Raw genomic sequence first — 25380 nt, 5'->3', positions numbered from 1 at the left:
CTTTTCTCTGTCTCTCTCTGTGTGGTTCATTTACTATACTACATAGGCAAGTCCGTTAAGAACAAATTCTTATTAACAATGACGGTCCGACCCCGGCCAAACCCGGATGACTCTGGGCCAATTGTGCTTCCACACTATGGGACTGCCAATCACGGCCGGATGTTGATTCGGCCCGGATTCGAACCAGGTACTGCAGTGACACCTCTGCGCCACTCGGGAGCCCTGTTTGAGCCAGTCACATGTGTTTGTTTACAAAGTAGCACAAAAAAAGCAAAACGGGAGCTTCTTCAAGTGAGTTACTCCTGCAACTTAAGTGAGGCGATCACGTTACTTGTATGAAATTCACTGCTAATGTTTGCAAGATTTTATACAACGCATTCAGAAACTATTTAAACCCGTTGACTTTTTATACATTTTGTTATATTACAGCCTTAATTCTAAAATTGCTTAAATACATTAATAAATTTGTGCAAATGTATTCAAAATAAATAAACAAATACCTTATTTACATAAGTATTCAGACCCTTTGCTGTGAGACTCAACATTGAGCTCAGGTGAATCCTGTTTCCATTGATCATCCTTGAGATGTTTCTACAACTTGATTGGAGTCTACCTGTGGTAAATTCAATTGATTGGACATGATTTGGAAAGACACACACCTGTCTATATAAGGTCCCACAGTTGATAGTGCATGTCAGAGCAAATACCAAGCCATGAGGTTTAAAGAATTGTCCGTAGAGCCCTGAGACAGGGTTGTGTCGAGGCACAGATCTGGGGAAGGGTATCAAAACATTTCTGCAGCATTGAAGGTCCCCAAGAACACAGTGGCCTTCATCATTCTTAAATGGAAGAAGTTTTCAACCACCAAGACTCTTCCTAGAGGTGGTCAATTGGCCAAACTGAGTAATCAGGGGAGAAGGGCCTTGGTCAGGGAGGTGACCAAGAACCCAATGGTCACTCTGATAGAGCTCCAGAGTTCCTCTGTGAAGATGGGAGAACCTTCCAGAAGGACAACCATCTCTGCAGTTCTGTGAAGATGGGAGAACCTTCCAGAAGGACAACCATCTCTGCAGCACTCCACCAATCAGGCCTTTATGGTAGAGTGGCCAGACGGAAGCCACTCCTCAGTAAAAGGCACATGACAGCCTGCTTGGAGTTTGCCAAAAGACACCTAAACAAGATTGAGAAACCAGATTGTCTGGTCTGATGAAGCCAAGATTGAACTCTTTGGCCTGAATGCCAAGCATCACGTCTAGAGGAAACCTGGCACCATCCCTGCGGTGAAGCATGGTGGTGGCAGCATCATGCTGTGGGGATCAGTGGCAGGGACTGGGAGACTAGTCAGGATCGAGGGAAAGCTGAACGGAGCAAAGTCCAGAGATATCCTTGAAGTAGCTGAAAGTTAGCAACAGTCCCACACAGATTTCCATGTCTGTGAGTCCAATTATTAGAATTACAGTTGTATGACCTGCTGGTTCTGTTTATTCTTGCTATTGTCAGTCAGCTCAGAAGTAATTTCTTAAGAGACTGAAGTCATCACTCAGCACGTTGAACATATTCAGCATCTTTTGATCTGCCAACATCCATCAGGGCTCCCGAGTGGCGCAGTGGTCTAAGGCACTGCACCTCAGTGCATGAGGTGTCACTACAGTGCCTGGTTCGAATCCAGGCTGTATCACATCCGGCCATAATTGGGAGTCTCATAGCGCGGCGCACAATTGGCCCAGAGTCGTCCGGGTTTGGCCGGAGTAGGTCGTCAGTGTAAATTATAATTTGTTCTTAACTGACTTGCCTAGTTAAATAAAGGTTAAATATATATTTGAACAAAACAAATCTGTGTTAGGGGAATGGAAGTATGGAAGTGTACATGGAAGTATTAAAAAAGTATGGAAGACAAGAGTTTTGGGCCATTATCTTCAAAAGTAATTTCTGTTAGGTCGCAAAGTCCAGAAGTTGTCATCAGATGTGGTGATGGGTAACTTTGCGGGTTCTTCTTCTTCTATTTTTGAGCCTCAATATCTTTGAGCTATTTTACATAAAATCCTGGTGGAAGGACTTGTGTCAGAAATGTTACATCAACCCTACTGTGTTTAGGATGGGGAACACAATACAGTCTGGCTCTTACTCACTACTGGCCAGACTCCTGCTTCTAGAACCCCTCTGTCCTGATTAACAAATAACACACACAAATGTCCTGGGACATCAAACCAATCTCAGTCCTGGGACATCAAATCAATCTCAGTCCTGGGACATCAAACCAATCTCAGTCCTGGGACATCAAATCAATCTCAGTCCTGGGACATCAAACCAATCTCAGTCCTGGGACATCAAACCAATCTCAGTCCTGGGACATCAAACCAATCTCAGTCCTGGGACATCAAACCAATCTCAGTCCTGGGACATCAAACCAATCTCAGTCCTGGGACATCAAACCAATCTCAGTCCTGGGACATCAAACCAATCTCAGTCCTGGGACATCAAATCAATCTCAGTCCTGGGACATCAAATCAATCTCAGTCCTGGGACATCAAATCAACAAGACTGGGATTTAATCTGATCACGCTTTGTCGACAATGCACCATTTTTAAAGGCAATTTTCCTGCATTGGTGGAGACCATGTTCACAGTAAACGTTGCATATGTTGGCTCAAATAGAAACGGACATTTAAAATGTAGCATTGTGGACACAGCAGGATCTGGTTGAATCTCCGGGCGAGAAACTGACTTTTAAAATGTAGCACTGTGGACACAGCAGGATCTGGTTGAATCCCGGGGTGAGATTGATCCTCTTTCATAATCGTTGTACCCAGTTTGTTCTAGTGTGTTTGTTTAACCCCACTTTCTCTCTCTCTCTCCACTGTCCTTCTCCTTGTCCCATAGTCTTACTGTTGTTGTGTTCAGCTTCTAGATGTGGTGTGACATGTACAGTTGAAGTCAGAAGTTTACATACACTTTAGCCAAATACATTTAATCCTAGTAAAAAGTCCCTGTTTTAGGTCAGTTAGGATCACCACTTTATTTTAAGAATGTGAAATGTCAGAATAATAGTAGAGAGAATTATTTATTTCAGATTATTTCTTTCATCGCATTCCCACTGGGTCAGAAGTTTGCATACACTCAATTAGTATTTGGTAGCATTGCCTTTAACTTGTTTAACTTGGGTCAAACGTTTTGGGTAGCCTTCCACAAGCTTCCCACAATAAGTTGGGTGAATTTTGTCCCATTCCTCCTGACAGAGCTGGTTTAACTGAGTCAGGTTTGTAGGCCTCCTTGCTCGCACACGCTTTTTCAATTCTGCCCACACATTTTCTATAGGATTGAGGTCAGTGCTTTGTGATGGCCACTCCAATACCTTGACTTTGTTGTCCTTAAGCCATTTTGCCACAACTTTGGAAGATTACTTGGGGTCATTGTCCATTTGTAAGACCCATTTGCGACCAAGCTTTAACTTGTTGTTGCTTCAGTCTTTCCACATAATTTTCCAGTCTCATGATGCCATCTATTTTGTGAAGTGCACCAGTCCCTCCTGCAGCAAAGCACTACCACAACATGATGCTGCCACCCTCGTGCTTCACGGTTAGGAAGCACTCCCCCTTTTTCCTCCAAACATGGTCATTATGGCCAAACAGTTATATTTTTGTTTCATCAGACCAGAGGACATTTCTCCAAAAAGTACGATCTTTTTCCCCATGTGCAGTTGCAAACCGTAGTCTGGCTTTGCATGCTATTGTTTGTACAGATGAACGTGGTACCTTCAGGTGTTTGGAAATTGCTCCCAAGGATGAACCAGACTTGTGGAGGTCTGGACTTGTGGCCGATTTCTTTTGATTTTCCCGTGATGTCAAGCAAAGAGGCACAGAGTGGTTGAAAAACGAGTTTTAATGACTCCAACCTAAGTGTATGTAAACTTCCGACTTCAACTTTATCTATACCTGTGTTCAGCGACATGTATCTATATATACCTGTGTGTTCAGCTTCTAGATGTGGTGTGACATGTATCTATCTATACCTGTGTTCAACTACTAGATGTATCGTCCTCCTGCCCCATCATCCTCTTGCCTTCTGCCCTTTCCTCCTATCATACTCCTTCTACCCTTTCCTCCTATCATACTCCTTCTGCCCTATCCTCCTCCTGCCCTATTCTCCTTCTGCCCTATCCTCCTCCTCTCCTCCTCTCTTTCTGCCCTATCCTCCTCTCCTTCTGACCTATCCTCCTCTCTTTCTGCCCTATCCTCCTCTCCTTCTGCCCTATCCTCCTTCTGCCCTATCCTCCTTCTGCCCTGTCCTCCTCTCCTCCTTCTGCCCTATCCTCCTCTCCTCCTTCTGCCCTATCCCCCTCTCCTCCTTCTGCTCTATCCTCCTCTTCTCCTTCTGCCCTATCCTCCTTCTGCCCTATCCTCCTATCCTCCTCTCCTCCTTCTGCCCTATCCTCCTATCCTTCTGCCCTATCCTCCTTTCCTCCTCTCCTTCTGCCCTATCCTCCTTTCCTCCTCTCCTTCTGCCCTATCCTCCTTTCCTCCTCTCCTTCTGCCATATCCTCTCCTTCTGCCCTATCCTCCTCCTGCCCTATCCTCCTCCTGCCCTATCCTCCTTCTGCCCTATCCTCCTTTCCTTCTGCCCTATCCTCCTATCCTCCTCTCCTTCTGCCCTATCCTCCCCCTTCCCTCTCAGTCCTCCTCTTGGGTTGATTTTAGAAGTTAATCCAACTGGCCCCTCCCTTCAGTTTTCTGTTTATTTATTCATTTAGATTATTTTCCCATTTATTGATTTAGTTTTGATGAGTTTATAACAATTTATTATTCTATTTGATTATTGTCTCTGATTGATCCCTCCCTCCTTTAGCCATCCATATTGCAGCCTGTCCAAGCCATTTTCATCAGCCTTATCCTGGCCTTGCTGTATTGGTGCTTCAGCCAGTTGTGGTAGAAAGGTACACCCGACGTTCTGTTGAGTTGGTGTCGTCTCTCACCTGTTGTCTTCATCATCATCATCCTCCTCTCTAACTCTACAGTGCATGGCTATCATTCATTGAACCACTCCTCCTGCAGCTGCACCAACACTGGGGAGAACTAAACACCAACACTGGGGAGAACTAAGACTGGGGAGAACTAAACACTGGGGAGAACTAACACTGGGGAGAACCAACACTAAACACCAACACTGGGGAGAACCAACACTAAACACCAACACTGGGGAGAACCAACACTAAACACCAACACTGGGGAGAACCAACACTAAACACTAACACTGGGGAGAACTAACACTAAACACCAACACTGGGGAGAACCAACACTGGGGAGAACTAACACTAAACACCAACACTGGGGAGAACCAACACTGGGGAGAACCAACACTGGGGAGAACCAACACTAAACACCAACACTGGGGAGAACCAACACTAAACACCAACACTGGGGAGAACCAACACTGGGGAGAACCAACACTGGGGAGAACCAACACTGGGGAGAACCAACACTGGGGAGAACTAACACTGGGGAGAACTAACACTAAACACCAACACTGGGGAGAACCAGCACTAAACACCAACACTGGGGAGAACCAACACTGGGGAGAACCAACACTGGGGAGAACCAACACTGGGGAGAACCAACACTGGGGAGAACCAACACTGGGGAGAACTAACACTGGGGAGAACTAACACTAAACACCAACACTGGGGAGAACTAAGACTGGGGAGAACCAACACTGGGGAGAACCAACACTGGGGAGAACCAACACTGGGGAGAACCAACACTGGGGAGAACTAAGACTAAACACCAACACTGGGGAGAACTAGCACTAAACACCAACACTGGGGAGAACCAACACTAAACACCAACACTGGGGAGAACCAACACTGGGGAGAACCAACACTAAACACCAACACTGGGGAGAACCAACACTGGGGAGAACCAACACTAAACACCAACACTGGGGAGAACTAACACTAAACACCAACACTGGGGAGAACTAACACTAAACACCAACACTGGGGAGAACTAACACTGGGGAGAACTAACACTGGGGAGAACCAACACTAAACACCAACACTGGGGAGAACCAACACTAAACACCAACACTGGGGAGAACCAACACTGGGGAGAACCAACACTAAACACCAACACTGGGGAGAACCAACACTGGGGAGAACCAACACTAAACACCAACACTGGGGAGAACCAACACTAAACACCAACACTGGGGAGAACCAACACTGGGGAGAACCAACACTAAACACCAACACTGGGGAGAACCAACACTGGGGAGAACCAACACTAAACACCAACACTGGGGAGAACTAACACTAAACACCAACACTGGGGAGAACTAAACACCAACACTGGGGAGAACCAACACTGGGGAGAACCAACACTAAACACCAACACTGGGGAGAACCAACACTGGGGAGAACCAACACTGGGGAGAACTAAGACTGGGGAGAACCAACACTAAACACCAACACTGGGGAGAACCAACACTAAACACCAACACTGGGGAGAACTAAGACTAAACACCAACACTGGGGAGAACTGAGACTGGGGAGAACTAAGACTAAACACCAACACTGGGGAGAACTAAGACTGGGGAGAACCAACACTGGGGAGAACTAACACTAAACACCAACACTGGGGAGAACCAACACTGGGGAGAACCAACACTGGGGAGAACCAACACTAAACACCAACACTGGGGAGAACCAACACTGGGGAGAACCAACACTGGGGAGAACCAACACTGGGGAGAACCAACACTGGGGAGAACCAACACTGGGGAGAACTAAGACTAAACACCAACACTGGGGAGAACCAACACTAAACACCAACACTGGGGAGAACCAACACTGGGGAGAACCAACACTGGGGAGAACCAACACTGGGGAGAACTAAGACTAAACACCAACACTGGGGAGAACTAGCACTAAACACCAACACTGGGGAGAACCAACACTAAACACCAACACTGGGGAGAACCAACACTGGGGAGAACCAACACTAAACACCAACACTGGGGAGAACCAACACTGGGGAGAACCAACACTAAACACCAACACTGGGGAGAACTAACACTAAACACCAACACTGGGGAGAACTAACACTGGGGAGAACTAACACTGGGGAGAACCAACACTAAACACCAACACTGGGGAGAACCAACACTAAACACCAACACTGGGGAGAACCAACACTGGGGAGAACCAACACTAAACACCAACACTGGGGAGAACCAACACTGGGGAGAACCAACACTAAACACCAACACTGGGGAGAACCAACACTAAACACCAACACTGGGGAGAACCAACACTGGGGAGAACCAACACTAAACACCAACACTGGGGAGAACCAACACTGGGGAGAACCAACACTGGGGAGAACCAACACTAAACACCAACACTGGGGAGAACTAACACTAAACACCAACACTGGGGAGAACTAAACACCAACACTGGGGAGAACCAACACTGGGGAGAACCAACACTAAACACCAACACTGGGGAGAACCAACACTGGGGAGAACCAACACTGGGGAGAACTAAGACTGGGGAGAACCAACACTAAACACCAACACTGGGGAGAACCAACACTAAACACCAACACTGGGGAGAACTAAGACTAAACACCAACACTGGGGAGAACTGAGACTGGGGAGAACTAAGACTAAACACCAACACTGGGGAGAACTAAGACTGGGGAGAACCAACACTGGGGAGAACCAACACTGGGGAGAACTAAGACTAAACACCAACACTGGGGAGAACTAAGACTGGGGAGAACCAACACTGGGGAGAACCAACACTGGGGAGAACTAAGACTAAACACCAACACTGGGGAGAACTAAGACTGGGGAGAACCAACACTGGGGAGAACCAACACTAAACACCAACACTGGGGAGAACCAACACTGGGGAGAACCAACACTGGGGAGAACTAAGACTGGGGAGAACCAACACTAAACACCAACACTGGGGAGAACCAACACTAAACACCAACACTGGGGAGAACCAACACTAAACACCAACACTGGGGAGAACCAACACTGGGGAGAACCAACACTAAACACCAACACTGGGGAGAACCAACACTAAACACCAACACTGGGGAGAACTAACACTGGGGAGAACCAACACTGGGGAGAACCAACACTAAACACCAACACTGGGGAGAACCAACACTGGGGAGAACCAACACTGGGGAGAACTAAGACTAAACACCAACACTGGGGAGAACCAACACTGGGGAGAACTAAGACTAAACACCAACACTGGGGAGAACTAAGACTGGGGAGAACCAACACTGGGGAGAACTAACACTAAACACCAACACTGGGGAGAACCAACACTGGGGAGAACTAAGACTGGGGAGAACCAACACTAAACACCAACACTGGGGAGAACCAACACTAAACACCAACACTGGGGAGAACCAACACTGGGGAGAACTAAGACTAAACACCAACACTGGGGAGAACTAAGACTGGGGAGAACCAACACTGGGGAGAACCAACACTGGGGAGAACCAACACTGGGGAGAACTAAGACTAAACACCAACACTGGGGAGAACTAAGACTGGGGAGAACCAACACTGGGGAGAACCAACACTAAACACCAACACTGGGGAGAACCAACACTGGGGAGAACCAACACTGGGGAGAACTAACACTAAACACCAACACTGGGGAGAACCAACACTAAACACCAACACTGGGGAGAACCAACACTAAACACCAACACTGGGGAGAACCAACACTAAACACCAACACTGGGGAGAACCAACACTAAACACCAACACTGGGGAGAACCAACACTAAACACCAACACTGGGGAGAACCAACACTGGGGAGAACTAACACTGGGGAGAACCAACACTGGGGAGAACCAACACTAAACACCAACACTGGGGAGAACCAACACTGGGGAGAACTAACACTGGGGAGAACCAACACTGGGGAGAACCAACACTGGGGAGAACCAACACTGGGGAGAACCAACACTAAACACCAACACTGGGGAGAACTAACACTAAACACCAACACTGGGGAGAACCAACACTGGGGAGAACTAACACTGGGGAGAACTAAGACTAAACACCAACACTGGGGAGAACCAACACTGGGGAGAACCAACACTAAACACCAACACTGGGGAGAATCAACACTGGGGAGAACCAACACTAAACACCAACACTGGGGAGAACCAACACTGGGGAGAACCAACACTGGGGAGAACTAAGACTGGGGAGAACCAACACTAAACACCAACACTGGGGAGAACCAACACTAAACACCAACACTGGGGAGAACCAACACTAAACACCAACACTGGGGAGAACCAACACTGGGGAGAACCAACACTAAACACCAACACTGGGGAGAACCAACACTGGGGAGAACTAACACTGGGGAGAACTAACACTGGGGAGAACCAACACTAAACACCAACACTGGGGAGAACCAACACTGGGGAGAACCAACACTGGGGAGAACTAAGACTGGGGAGAACCAACACTAAACACCAACACTGGGGAGAACCAACACTAAACACCAACACTGGGGAGAACCAACACTAAACACCAACACTGGGGAGAACCAACACTGGGGAGAACCAACACTGGGGAGAACCAACACTAAACACCAACACTGGGGAGAACCAACACTGGGGAGAACTAACACTGGGGAGAACTAACACTGGGGAGAACCAACACTAAACACCAACACTGGGGAGAACCAACACTAAACACCAACACTGGGGAGAACCAACACTAAACACCAACACTGGGGAGAACCAACACTGGGGAGAACCAACACTAAACACCAACACTGGGGAGAACTAACACTGGGGAGAACCAACACTAAACACCAACACTGGGGAGAACCAACACTGGGGAGAACCAACACTAAACACCAACACTGGGGAGAACTAACACTAAACACCAACACTGGGGAGAACCAACACTAAACACCAACACTGGGGAGAACCAACACTGGGGAGAACCAACACTGGGGAGAACCAACACTAAACACTAACACTGGGGAGAACCAACACTAACACTGGGGAGAACCAACACTAAACACTAACACTGGGGAGAACCAACACTAAACACCAACACTGGGGAGAACCAACACTAAACACCAACACTGGGGAGAACCAACACTGGGGAGAACTAACACTGGGGAGAACTAACACTGGGGAGAACCAACACTAAACACCAACACTGGGGAGAACCAACACTAAACACCAACACTGGGGAGAACCAACACTGGGGAGAACCAACACTAAACACTAACACTGGGGAGAACCAACACTAAACACTAACACTGGGGAGAACCAACACTAAACACTAACACTGGGGAGAACCAACACTAAACACTAACACTGGGGAGAACCAACACTAAACACTAACACTGGGGAGAACCAACACTGGGGAGAACCAACACTAAACACCAACACTGGGGAGAACCAACACTGGGGAGAACTAACACTGGGGAGAACTAACACTAAACACCAACACTGGGGAGAACCAACACTGGGGAGAACCAACACTGGGGAGAACCAACACTGGGGAGAACTAACACTAAATCTGGGGCTGGTCATTTCTGGTTCTGAAGGACCGAAATCCTGAAACAGTTCTGAGTTTGTTTCTACCTGGTAGTTAATGTCCCACGCTCACCAGGTCTGCGTTTACACAGACCGCTTAATAACTGATATTATTAGTCCAAAGATCAGAATTGGGCTGCCTGTGTAAACACAGCCCTATTGACCCAGGTCTGAACCAGTCTGATGGAAGAAGATACAAATGAAAAGTGTTTTGGCACTCCAGGACCTGAGTTGAACGGCCCTGCGCTACACGAACCTATCTAAATATTATTATTAGTTTAGACCAGGGGAAGACAACCCTGTTCCTGGAGTGCTGCCAATACTGCAGGGTTTTGTTCCAACTAGGCACCACGTCTGACCAACTGAGCTAACTGATCAGTTCAGCGATCAACTAAATTTAAACACACCTGGTTTTCCATGTTGGTTAAATCAAAAACATGAAGTGGATACGGCACTCCAGGATCATGGATGACCTACCCTTGGTCTCTGTCCAGTCAGTCTCCTACTGCACTGTTTCCCAGCTCCGGTCTTCCAGTACCCCCAACACTACATATTTTCGTTGTGGCCCCGGATGAGCACACCTGATGTTGGGAAACACTGTTCGACTAATGCAGTCATTGAAGCCTGCCGTCTGTCTTGCTGGGATCACTAGCTCACCAAGGCTAATTCTGGGGGATTGTTTCACCTTTTCACTTATTTTTGAATTTTTTTTCTCATTATTGCTTTATGACCATACTTTATGACCAGAATACTTAATGTACTTTATGACCAGAATACTTAATGTACTTTATGACCAGAATACTTAATGTACTTTATGACCAGCATACTTAATGTACTTTATGACCAGCTTACTTAATGTACTTTATGACCAGCATACTTAATGTACTTTATGACCAGCATACTTTATGACCAGCATACTTTATGTACTTTATGACCAGCATACTTAATATACTTAATGGCCGTCGCACTTTATGACCATCATACCCTATGACCATCGTGCTCTATGACCGTCGAGCTTTAAGACCATCATACCCTATGACCATCATACCCTATGTCCATCATACCCTATGACTGTCGCGTTTTATGGCCATCATACCCTATGTCCATCATACCCTATGACCGTCACGCTTTATGTCCATCATACCCTATGACCATCGTGCTCTATGACCGTCGAGCTTTAAGACCATCATACCCTATGGCCATCATACCCTATGACCGTCGCGTTTTATGACCATCATACCCTATGACCATCATACCCTATGACCGTCGCGTTTTATGACCATCATACCCTATGGCCATCATACCCTGTGATGTCGCGCTTTATGGCCATCATACCCTATGGCCATCATACCCTATGACTGTCGCGTTTTATGTCCATCATACCCTATGACTGTCGCGTTTTATGGCCATCATACCCTATGACCATCATACCCTATGGCCATCATACCCTATGACCGTCGCACTTTATGTCCATCATACCCTATGACCGTCGCTCTTTATGACCATCATACTCTATGACCATCATACCCTATGACTGTCGCGTTTTATGACCCTCATACCCTATGACCGTCGCGTTTTATGGCCATCATACCCTATGTCTGTCGCGTTTTATGACCATCATACGCTATGACCATCATACCCTATGGCCATCATACCCTATGGCCATCATACCCTATGGCCATCATACCCTATGGCCATCATACCCTATGACCATCATACCCTATGGCCATCATACCCTATGACCGTCGCACTTTATGTCCATCATACCCTATGACCGTCGCTCTTTATGACCATCATACTCTATGACCATCATACCCTATGACTGTCGCGTTTTATGACCCTCATACCCTATGACTGTCGCGTTTTATGGCCATCATACCCTATGACCATCATACCCTATGGCCATCATACCCTATGACCGTCGCACTTTATGTCCATCATACCCTATGACCGTCGCTCTTTATGACCATCATACTCTATGACCATCATACCCTATGACTGTCGCGTTTTATGACCCTCATACCCTATGACCGTCGCGTTTTATGGCCATCATACCCTATGTCTGTCGCGTTTTATGACCATCATACGCTATGACCATCATACCCTATGGCCATCATACCCTATGGCCATCATACCCTATGGCCATCATACCCTATGGCCATCATACCCTATGACCATCATACCCTATGGCCATCATACCCTATGACCGTCGCACTTTATGTCCATCATACCCTATGACCGTCGCTCTTTATGACCATCATACTCTATGACCATCATACCCTATGACTGTCGCGTTTTATGACCCTCATACCCTATGACCGTCGCGTTTTATGGCCATCATACGCTATGACCATCATACCCTATGGCCATCATACCCTATGGCCATCATACCCTATAGCCATCATACCCTATAGCCATCATACCCTATGGCCATCATACCCTATGACTGTCGCGCTTTATGTCCATCATACCCTATGACCATCATACCCTATGACCATCATACCCTATGACTGTCGCGTTTTATGGCCATCATACCCTATGGCCATCATACCCTATGACCATCATACCCTATGACTGTCGCGCTTTATGTCCATCATACCCTATGACCATCATACCCTGTGACTGTCGCGTTTTATGGCCATCATACCCTATGACCATCGCGTTTTATGACCATCATACCCTATGACCATCATACCCTATGGCCATCATACCCTATGACCGTCGCTCTTTATGACCATCATACCCTGTGACTGTCGCGTTTTATGACCATCATACCCTATGGCCATCATACCCTATGGCCATCATACCCTATGGCCATCATACCCTATGGCCATCATACCCTATGGCCATCATACCCTATGACCGTCGCGCTTTATGTCCATCATACCCTATGACCATCATACCCTATGGCCATCATACCCTATGACTGTCGCGTTTTATGACCATCATACCCTATGGCCATCATAACCTATGGCCATCATACCCTATGGCCATCATACCCTATGCCCGTCGCGCCCTATGACCGTCGCGCTCTATGCCCGTCGCGCTCTATGCCCGTCGCGCTCTATGCCCGTCGCGCTCTATGCCCGTCGCGCTCTATGCCCGTCGCGCTCTATGCCCGTCGCGCTCTATGCCCGTCGCGCTCTATGCCAGTCGCGCTCTATGCCCGTCGCGCTCTATGCCCGTCGCGCCCTATGACCGTCGTGCTCTATGACCGTCGCGCTCTATGACCGTCGCGCTCTATGCCCGTCGCGCTCTATGCCCGTCGCGCTCTATGCCCGTCGCGCTCTATGCCCGTCGCGCTCTATGCCCGTCGCGCTCTATGCCCGTCGCGCTCTATGCCCGTCGCGCTCTATGCCCGTCGCGCTCTATGCCCGTCGCGCTCTATGACCGTCGTGCTCTATGACCGTCGTGCTCTATGACCGTCGTGCTCTATGCCCGTCGTGCTCTATGACCGTCGTGCTCTATGACCATCGTGCTCTATGCCCGTCGTGCTCTATGACCGTCGTGCTCTATGACCATCGTGCTCTATGACCGTCGCGCTTTTGCAGCTTAAAATGTTTTCTTCTTCCTTTTTATGTTAATGAACGTGTATTTTTGTCATTGTTTCCTCAGAACAGGAAGGTCCTGTTTGTTTTCCATATTCCATATTTTTCTCCTGTGAGGTATCTCAACTGGCTCACTCCCAGGGAATCTTTCACTTGCATGCTTCTCTCTATCTCTCACTTTCCTCCACCTGACCAGTGTAGGCTAGCTGATGGCCTGGACTTCAACTCTAACTCCCTCTCTGTATCTCTCTCCCTCTCTGTATCTCTCTCCCTCTCTGTATCTCTCTCCCTCTCTGTATCTCTCTCCCTCTCTGTATCTCTCTCCCTCTCTGTATCTCTCTCCCTCTCTGTATCTCTCTCCCTCTCTGTATCTCTCTCCCTCTCTGTATCTCTCTCTGTGTCTCTCTCTCTCTGTCTCTCCTTGCAGATTGGTTGGAGCCCCTGGATACCAGTGGTAGCAGTGATGGTAGCAGTGACAGCAGTGGTGCTTTACCACAACTCCAAGAGCACCTCGAACTGAGGAGGCAGCGACCTATATAACCACACCTCCTGTACCACCTCTACCTGTCTACCAGGCCTGCCCTGGCCTCCACTCCTCCCTCCACACCCCAACCTCCAGCCCACCTTGCCCTCTCTCCACACCCCAACCTCCAGCCCACCTTGCCCTCTCTCCACACCCCAACCTCCTGCCCACCTTGCCCTCCCTCAACACCCCAACCTCCCGCCCTTATAGCCTCCTGATCGATCCTCCAGGGCTGCTACCCCTTTGTCTCCTTGATTGATAGATGTATTAATTCATTAATTGATTACCTCCCGTCTGGTCTAGTAGTTCCCCCACATAAAGGCCCTCTGCTTTAAACTGTACAAAGTCAAACTGTATATATATATATATATAGAGAGAGAGAGCGAGAGGAAAGATGAATACAATTAGTCATTTCTACCATAGATTAAATACTATATCAGCAGTTATTGTTTTCTGTAATCAGTTGGATGATGGGAATATTGGTCATTGTATTATTATCATTAAAGTGGCCTAAACTAGGCTTTGTTTTAGTTCTGATGGGTACCAAACCTTTCTTAATTTCTTTGGGCTCCAGGATGTTTTAGAGGAGTTGACTTCCTGTGTGGTTGGTTTACCATGTTGGGTTGTTCATGTGCTATTACAAATATGGGTTTAATATTGAAGCCAAAATCATCAAAGTGATTATTTGCTAGGTTACATCCCTAATGGTCGAACCAGCATACTTATCCCTGTATGTTGCCCTGGGCAAAGGTACTGCACTATATAGGGAATAGGGTGCTGTTTTGGGAACGTCCGGCCTTCATGAGGCACAAGGGGTTGTTAAGTGCCTATTGAAACTAACAGAGGAGTCGGATTGAACTTTCTAGAAGCCATTTCTAAACAACTAAGTTATTGAAACCCATCTGGTGTGTGTAGGTAACTGGGTTTATACCGACATGTATCTCTGCTGAACTATTCTGTCTTGTTTTATTTGTGTATTGTAAAAAAATAATAATAATAATAACTATGGACAAAATATTCATCATGTTTAAAACAACACTACAGAACTTGTTATTCGGATGTGATACTAGATGAGTTTTGGTAACTTTGGAGATATGTTGACTTGAGCACAGTTTATTTGGCCTCTGGTTTTAGCCACAAGAAGACATTATGGGCACAACCCCCTTCAGTTGATCCATGTTGTTGAAGGCTGTAGTGGACTGGACCAGTAAGTAGTCTGTCTGTCTCTAAACTCTAGCCTGCTAACTCTGGGTTCTTGGCCCATGTGCAGATGGTAACCTACCCAGGGCAAACTCCGAACCTTATACGGTATGACGTGATTAATCTGTTGTAAAAAAAAATATACAAATAAAACGTTTAATATGGGCTATGATGGGACCAGAGTTTTTCCATCGGGTCAAATGGGTTGAAGAACAACTCCTGGCCTTGGGAGTATGAAAATCTGTCAAACTGTAGCAACCTTGTAGTTGTTCGTATGAATTATATTTTAAAGAAGGGGGAGGTTCCTACTGTGTACACAGAGAAGGCAACATGATTGGACGATAAAACTCACATAGGGCTGAGCTTGCTATATGCAGGTTTGCATCGTGTGGTCTTTCCCTATGCAACTGTAGGCGTAATGAAAATGTACCTCAGTCTTGTCAGCTTTTGTTTATATTGATTCATTCCAGTCTAGGTAGCCTAGTCGGCCCAAGTTTGAATGTAAACTAAATTTGATCCCGTTCACATGTTCTCAGAAACAAAACGGGCTATAAATACAGAATGTTACTGCTTCATCTACCCTGGCCAGAGGGACTGGGCACAGTAGGCTAGACTGCAGCTGTCAGTAACCAACAGTTGATCAGACTGAGATCGCTAATGTCAGATCGCTGATGTTTAGTTGTTTAGGCTACTACATTTATGGAAGTGTTTGTTTGTTTCTGTCGAGAGTGATGTGTTATCATGCTTGCTAAATAAATACTGGAGGAAAGTGGAAAGCACACCTTGAGCTTTGTGCCTGGCCTGCACTTCCTGCGATTTCTGTGAATCTGATTGGTCAAGACACGCAAAGAGCCTGCAGCAGCACTCCGATGTGAAGGACAGACATTTTGTTTTGTACAATTTGACAAATCGTGAGACAAATCGGTCTAAAATTTTTATCAAACTATATCCAAAGTGGTGTTAAGAGTAAAATGTGGTGCCTCACCTGATTTGAAAAGGATGTGCCCTCATGTTTACCCATGTCTATGGTTCTAGTCCCAGACCCTGCCCATATAGTTCTAGTCCCTCTGTATTTTATGGGTTCTAGTCCCAAACCCTGCCCAGGTCTATGGTTCTAGTCCCAGACCCTGCCCATATAGTTCTAGTCCCTCTGTATTTTATGGGTTCTAGTCCCAAACCCTGCCCAGGTCTATGGTTCTAGTCCCAGACCCTGCCCATATGGTTCTAGTCCCTCTGTATTTTATGGGTTCTAGTCCCAGACCCTGCCCATGTCTATGGTTCTAGTCCCAGACCCTGCCCATGTCTATGGTTCTAGTCCCAGACCCTGCCCATATCTATGGTTCTAGTCCCAGACCCTGCCCATGTCTATGGTTCTAGTCCCAGACCCTGCCCATGTCTATGGTTCTAGTCTCAGACCCTGCCCATGTCTATGGTTCTAGTCTCAGACCCTGCCCATGTCTATGGTTCTAGTCCCAGACCCTGCCCATGTCTATGGTTCTAGTCCCAGACCCTGCCCATATCTATGGTTCTAGTCCCAGACCCTGCCCATGTCTATGGTTCTAGTCCCAGACCCTGCCCATGTCTATGGTTCTAGTCTCAGACCCTGCCCATGTCTATGGTTCTAGGCCCTCTCTACTTTATGGGTTCTAGTCCCCAGGCCCAAGCGCACAGTATGTTTTGGGTTCTAGTCCCATACCAGTATGTTAATGGTTGTATTCCCAGCCAGCCAGAAATACCTCTGTACCACAGATCACTACTCCAAAATCACCTGAGGATGAATCTGCTGCCTTACCTGTCTGTGACATGGAGTTCCCCGTCTCTCACCTCCAGACTGAATCTGGAGCAGAAAGCTATGAACATGTCAGACTGGTTGGTTTGGCATTATTTGTTATCCTACCACTAAGCACAGTGATGTTCACTACCAGTCCAGTGCGGTTTATAAAGAGGTTGAAAGGTCTGAGGTTAACCTGGACGTTGTGTTTTGAGACTGGATAAATGTGAATCAGGGAAACAATCAACATGAAGAAAGAAGGAAAGTTTTAAGGTTTTACTTTTGTGTGTGTTTGATGCCTAGTCTGGTTAAAACAGACAGAATGCTGGCATCACCATTAAGCTCCCCGATTCAGCGTGGCTATACCAGGATCATACAGAGTTTACTGGCTTTGCAAAGCAGCTATTCATCGTATTTCACTGTGTCAATACATGTCAATGCCCCCGATTTAAACCCTATCCTGTGACACCACCACCTGAGCACAGGACTGGACCATACAGGAGACACCAGGAAGGAGGAGGAGGATAAAATCAGTCCAGCCAGCCAGCGGGACACCTTGAACTACAACCGTGTTATTCACGCATCACACAGTGGCATCACACCGTGACTGTGTTTCACAAGGCCTCGCATCGATCATCATCTGAAGGACACGATAACAATTCCCTTTTTCACGCTTTCCAAATGTGATGTTTATCGCTAGAATGTGTAAAATAAGAATGCAGTCTCATGTCACCCACAGTATGTGTTTTGGATACACAGTGAGCTCCAAAAGCAGTGGAACACTTTTTGTTGTTTTGGTTCTGTGCTCCTGCACTTTAGATTTTAAATGATACAATGACTATGAGGTCAAAGTGCAGACTGTCAGCTTTAATATGAGGGTATTGTCATTCATATCGGGTGAACCGTGTAGAAATTACAGCACTTTTTGTACATATCCCTCATTTCAGGGGACCAAAAGTATTGGGGAAATTTCACTGTGTATTAAAGTAGGCAACTTTAGTATTTGGTCCCATATTCATAGCAGATACTGATTACATCCAGCTTGTGACTCTACACACTCATTGGAAGCATTAGCTGTTTGTTTTGGTTGTGTTTCACATTATTTTTGTGCCCAATAGAAATGAGATGATAAATAATGTATTGTGTCATTGGAGTCACTTTTATTGTAAGTAGGAATATAATTTCTTTCTCCATACTAATACATTCATGTGGACGCTACCATGATTTAAGATAATCCTGAATGAATTCTGAATGAGAGAAATGTTGAGGAACAAATATAGCCCCAAGACATGCTAACCTCTCAACGAACCGCAAATTCATCCATCCGGTATGTAGAGGAATATGGGACCAAATACTACCTTCTGACTACGTTAATACACATATAAGTGAGATTGTCCCAATACTTTCAATCCCCCCCATTTTAGGGGACCACGTCCAAAAAGTGAAGAAATTTCAGCTGAATTAAATGAAAATACCCTCAAATTTAAAGCTGACAGTCTGCTCTTTGACCTCAGGCGTTGTATATTTTCAAAGTGTGCTGGAGTTTGAGCCAAAACAACTAAATGTTGGACTGCTTTTTTTTTGTTTGTTTGTTCACTGTGTGTTTGTGTAAATATACATTCTCGACAACACAAAATAAAAGTTGATACTAAGTGATATTGGTCACAACATCCAACCTGCCACTGGAGCTGATTTTTCTATAGGATGGGTGGGTGAGTCTGTGTGGGCCTATCGATAACACACTCGGCCCTTCCCAAATGGCACCCTATTCCCTATCTAGTGTACTACTGTTAGTGCACTATATAGGGATGTGGGTGGCTTTTGGGCTACACCCCCGGCAAGTCTTCATGTTTCAGTTCAACATGCCACCAGTCATTATTTATATGTGGGTTTCGATCATTTTCAGTTTAATCAGTCATTGTTTGCTTTTTGTTATTTGGGTTTATTTCAGTCGTAACTTTTGGCTAAAATCAATTGGTACATAAAAAATGTACACCACCCACTTTGCAGTTTAAAAAAAAAAAATCTGTCACATAATTAACATCTAGTTTTCATATATTTAGATGTTTCATGATAAAAACTGATTAAAGTCTCAGAATGCATGTTTTTATTCAGCTTAATTCTTGTACTTCCTGACCGACCAACGGGAATCCAGTAGTTTTGGTCATCTGAAAATAGTTTGCATCAAATCATTTTATCACCAGTTTTATTAGGCTACTCAAAGAGTTACCGAAGAGTACAAACTGAGTATAGTTTGGTAAAGTACTGAAGTTTATACAACCAACACAGGGAAGGTCAGAATATCTATACAATTGTTACTGAATCATATCATATACTGAATTATTTGTACAATTTATTCAAACATTTTGTTAAAAGAAAATCGTTTGTCATATTTAATATTCCAACGGTTTTGGATTTCCTCCTGAAAAAGAATGATTAAAGAATCAGTCAGTCGCTCTCGTGAATCCAAGCCAGTGGCTCACACCGTGTTCTCAACATAGTTTTACCTGAATATTTAAATGTATTTTGTTTTTTTACAATTAACAAATTGTTTAACACACCCCCCCCCCCCCCCCCCCCCCCGGGACAGTTGAGCTAACGTAGGCTAATGTGATTAGCCTGAGGTTGTAAGTAACAAGAACATTTCCCAGGACATAGACATATCTGATATTGGCAGAAAGCTTCAATTATTGTTAATCTAACTGCACGGTCCAATTTACAGTAGCTATTACAGTGAAATAATACCATGATAATGCTTGAGGAGAGTGCACAACAAATTTTATCACAGCAACTGGTTTGATATATTCCCCTCTGAAGGTAAATGATGTTCTTGCATTCAGCAATCTGGCTCTGATTTGTCATCCTGAGGGTCCCAGAGATAAAAATATAGCATAGTTTTGTTCAATAAAATAAAAGTCAGATTTGGGTATGTCATTGTAGGTCCTGAGCTACAGGCAGTTAGATTTGGGTATGTCATTGTAGGTCCTGAGCTACAGAAAGTTAGATTTGGGTATGTCATTGTAGGTCCTGAGCTACAGGCAGTCAGATTTGGGTATGTCATTGTAGGTCCTGAGCTACAGGCAGTTAGATTTGGGTATGTCATTTTAGGTCCTGAGCTACAGGAAGTCAGATTTGGGTATGTCATTTTAGGCGGAAATTGAGAGAGAAAAAAGGGTCCGATCCTTAAGATGTTCAAATTCTATCTTGTAAAGAAATTGAACGTTATACTAGAGTTTACGGAGTACATTAAAGTATTTGCAGTAGTGTGTTGTGCATGAGTTTCATAAAACAACTGTACTTTCCTACATGTCTGTCGTTGTGACTCATATAGTCATGTGTTTTTGTCTTGTCTGTCGTTGTGACTCATATAGTCATGTGTTTTTGACTTGTCTGTCGTTGTGACTCATATAGTCATGTGTTTTTGTCTTGTCTATCATTGTGACTCATATAGTCATGTGTTTTTGTCTTGTCTGTCGTTGTGACTCATATAGTCATGTGTTTTTGTCTTGTCTGTCGTTGTGACTCATATAGTCATGTGTTTTTGACTTGTCTGTCGTTGTGACTTATATAGTCATGTGTTTTTGTCTTGTCTGTCGTTGTGACTCATATAGTCATGTGTTTTTGTCTTGTCTGTCGTTGTGACTCATATAGTCATGTGTTTTTGTCTTGTCTGTCGTTGTGACTCATATAGTCATGTGTTTTTGTCTTGTCTGTCGTTGTGACTCATATAGTCATGTGTTTTTGTCTTGTCTGTCATTGTGACTCATATAGTCATGTGTTTTTGTCTTGTCTGTCGTTGTGACTCATATAGTCATGTGTTTTTGTCTTGTCTGTCGTTGTGACTCATATAGTCATGTGTTTTTGTCTTGTCTGTCGTTGTGACTCATATAGTCATGTGTTTTTGTCTTGTCTGTCATTGTGACTCATATAGTCATGTGTTTTTGTCTTGTCTGTCATTGTGACTCATATAGGCATGTGTTTTTGACTTGTCTGTCGTTGTGACTCATATAGTCATGTGTTTTTGACTTGTCTGTCGTTGTGACTCATATAGTCATGTGTTTTTGTCTTGTCTGTCATTGTGACTCATATAGTCATGTGTTTTTGACTTGTCTGTCGTTGTGACTCATATAGTCATGTGTTTTTGTCTTGTCTGTCGTTGTGACTCATATAGTCATGTGTTTTTGTCTTGTCTGTCGTTGTGACTCATATAGTCATGTGTTTTTGACTTGTCTGTCGTTGTGACTCATATAGTCATGTGTTTTTGTCTTGTCTGTCGTTGTGACTCATATAGTCATGTGTTTTTGTCTTGTCTGTCGTTGTGACTCATATAGTCATGTGTTTTTGACTTGTCTGTCGTTGTGACTCATATAGTCATGTGTTTTTGTCTTGTCTGTCATTGTGACTCATATAGTCATGTGTTTTTGTCTTGTCTGTCATTGTGACTCATATAGTCATGTGTTTTTGACTTGTCTGTCGTTGTGACTCATATAGTCATGTGTTTTTGACTTGTCTGTCGTTGTGACTCATATAGTCATGTGTTTTTGTCTTGTCTGTCATTGACTCATATAGTCATGTGTTTTTGACTTGTCTGTCGTTGTGACTCATATAGTCATGTGTTTTTGTCTTGTCTGTCGTTGTGACTCATATAGTCATGTGTTTTTGTCTTGTCTGTCGTTGTGACTCATATAGTCATGTGTTTTTGACTTGTCTGTCGTTGTGACTCATATAGTCATGTGTTTTTGTCTTGTCTGTCATTGTGACTCATATAGTCATGTGTTTTTGTCTTGTCTGTCGTTGTGACTCATATAGTCATGTGTTTTTGACTTGTCTGTCGTTGTGACTCATATAGTCATGTGTTTTTGACTTGTCTGTCGTTGTGACTCATATAGTCATGTGTTTTTGTCTTGTCTGTCGTTGTGACTCATATAGTCATGTGTTTTTGACTTGTCTGTCGTTGTGACTCATATAGTCATGTGTTTTTGTCTTGTCTGTCATTGTGACTCATATAGTCATGTGTTTTTGTCTTGTCTGTCATTGTGACTCATATAGTCATATGTTTTTGTCTTGTCTGTCGTTGTGACTCATATAGTCATGTGTTTTTGTCTTGTCTGTCATTGTGACTCATATAGTCATGTGTTTTTGACTTGTCTGTCATTGTGACTCATATAGTCATGTGTTTTTGTCTTGTCTGTCATTGTGACTCATATAGTCATGTGTTTTTGTCTTGTCTGTCATTGTGACTCATATAGTCATGTGTTTTTGACTTGTCTGTCGTTGTGACTCATATAGTCATGTGTTTTTGTCTTGTCTGTCATTGTGACTCATATAGTCATGTGTTTTTGACTTGTCTGTCATTGTGACTCATATAGTCATGTGTTTTTGACTTGTCTGTCATTGTGACTCATATAGTCATGTGTTTTTGACTTGTCTGTCGTTGTGACTCATATAGTCATGTGTTTTTGACTTGTCTGTCATTGTGACTCATATAGTCATGTGTTTTTGACTTGTCTGTCATTGTGACTCATATAGTCATGTGTTTTTGACTTGTCTGTCGTTGTGACTCATATAGTCATGTGTTTTTGACTTGTCTGTCGTTGTGACTCATATAGTCATGTGTTTTTGTCTTGTCTGTCATTGTGACTCATATAGTCATGTGTTTTTGTCTTGTCTATCATTGTGACTCATATAGTCATGTGTTTTTGACTTGTCTATCATTGTGACTCATATAGTCATGTGTTTTTGTCTTGTCTGTCATTGTGACTCATATAGTCATGTGTTTTTGTCTTGTCTGTCATTGTGACTCATATAGTCATGTGTTTTTGTCTTGTCTATCATTGTGACTCATATAGTCATGTGTTTTTGACTTGTCTATCATTGTGACTCATATAGTCATGTGTTTTTGTCTTGTCTGTCATTGTGACTCATATAGTCATGTGTTTTGACTTGTCTGTCATTTAGGGTTAGTTAGGTCAGTGTCAGCATTTAGGGTTAGTTAGGTCAGTGTCAGCATTTAGGGTTAGTTAGGTCAGTGTCAGCTGCCTCGTGATCCGTCCAGATTTACGACGTGGCTCGTTGCTGCCTCGTGATCCGTCCAGATTTACAACGTGGCTCGTTGCTGCCTCGTGTTCTGTCCAGATTTACAACGTGGCTCGTTGCTGCCTCGTGATCCGTCCAGATTTACAACGTGGCTCGTTGCTGCCTCGTGTTCCGTCCAGATTTACAACGTGGCTCGTTGCTGCCTCGTGATCCGTCCAGATTTACAACGTGGCTCGTTGCTGCCTCGTGATCCGTCCAGATTTACAACGTGGCTCGTTGCTGCCTCGTGTTCCGTCCAGATTTACAACGTGGCTCGTTGCTGCCTCGTGATCCGTCCAGATTTACAACGTGGCTCGTTGCTGCCTCGTGATCCGTCCAGATTTACAACGAGGCTCGTTGCTGCCTCGTGTTCCGTCCAGATTTACAACGTGGCTCGTTGCTGCCTCGTGATCCGTCCAGATTTACAACGGGGCTCGTTGCTGCCTCGTGATCCGTCCAGATTTACATTGTGGCTTTTTAACTGCCCTCTGACTTCAGGTTAGTGTGAGTAACAACGAATAGACATGAAAGATGAACACACATGGATCAGGTCTGCCAACAATAGCAGCCTTCTGGGTTTTGACCCCTGACCCCTAATGTCCACTTAGTCACTAAATCCAGAACTCAAAATACCGATATTGTTCTGGATCAATGCTGTTCTTAGTGGATGATGCTAACTGTAGCCTACTGTCTGTCATTCACTAATCTCTATAGAACCAAAAGGGTCTATCTAGTGTTGTCTAGAGGGGTCTGTCTGTAGTGTTGTCTAGAGGGGTCTGTCTGTAGTGTTGTCTAGAGGGGTCTGTCTGTAGTGTTGTCTAGAGGGGTCTGTCTGTAGTGTTGTCTAGAGGTGTCTCTAGTGTTGTCCAGAAGGGTCTGTCTGTAGTGTTGTCTCGGGGGGGTCTGTAGTGTTGTCTTCCCCAGGACCGTGATCCCAGGCCTGTCTGTAGGGTTGTCTAGAAGGGCCTGTCTGTAGTGTCGTCTGCCCCAGGACCGTGATCCCAGGCCTGTCCGGCTTCCCTCTGAGGAAACACTGCTGCTGATTGATAGTGCGACTCATTACAGAAGTCGTCTTTGAGGACAGTCATGTCTTGTATTCAAAATGAGGGTCATAAAAGAGGTTTCCCATGATGCAATTCAACTGATATGACACACAGAGCCATGTAAGAATCAATGTGGCTCCCTTTAATGAACCACATGAGAGAGGCTGTTTGCTAGGTTTAGTAACGAGAGGTGTAGTGATGTTAAGATGAGCTGTCTGTCTGAGCTGACCACTCGAGACCCACTGGATCCTGGCCAGCAGGGGAGAAGACAGGAAGTACACTGTCACCACCCTCCGAGTCAGCCCTGTAGCCATATCAACGCCCTGTAGCCATACAGACACACATTTAAAATTCTGATATCGCTAACATCTCCATGAGCTCAATCGCCCTCATTCCCTTCAGGCAGACCTCGGTTCAAATAGAATCTGAAATATTGTTTGATTGAGCTGAAATAATTCTTGATTGAGCTGAAATAATTCTTGATTGAGCTTGCCTGGCACAATAGAATCAATAGAAGGAAAAAAACGTAAGTGCAAACCCTGCTCACTGTCACTACTGATGAGCTGTCTGTTCCTGACTACTGAGTGGATCCAACAGGAAGTTCTCCGTCACCGCCCTCAGTCTGC

At 45.0% G+C, this 25380-nt stretch overlaps 1 protein-coding gene across 13 annotated transcripts in view; it reads left to right on the top strand.

The window, feature by feature from the left end:
* The window catches only part of LOC139413936 (sarcolemma associated protein a), a 122198-nt gene extending 106999 nt beyond the window's left edge, over nucleotides 1-15199 (top strand). For 10 of the 13 annotated variants that reach the window (XM_071161812.1, XM_071161813.1, XM_071161810.1 and 7 more), the window contains 2 exons: nucleotides 4842-4929; nucleotides 14570-15199. In XM_071161812.1, coding sequence (XP_071017913.1) covers nucleotides 4842-4925 — 84 coding nt within the window. In that variant the 3' untranslated portion in view covers nucleotides 4926-4929; nucleotides 14570-15199. The remainder of the gene's footprint in view (nucleotides 1-4841; nucleotides 4930-14569) is intronic. The other 3 variants (XM_071161808.1, XM_071161806.1, XM_071161820.1) reach the window with 2 other exon arrangements.
* Nucleotides 15200-25380: the final 10181 nt, after the last annotated feature.

The sequence above is a fragment of the Oncorhynchus clarkii genome, chromosome 7, assembly GCF_045791955.1.
Source record: "Oncorhynchus clarkii lewisi isolate Uvic-CL-2024 chromosome 7, UVic_Ocla_1.0, whole genome shotgun sequence".
Taxonomy (NCBI): Eukaryota; Metazoa; Chordata; class Actinopteri; order Salmoniformes; family Salmonidae; genus Oncorhynchus; species Oncorhynchus clarkii.
Note: the sequence above shows the minus strand (reverse complement) of the source record. Positions and strands in the feature narration are given on the sequence as shown.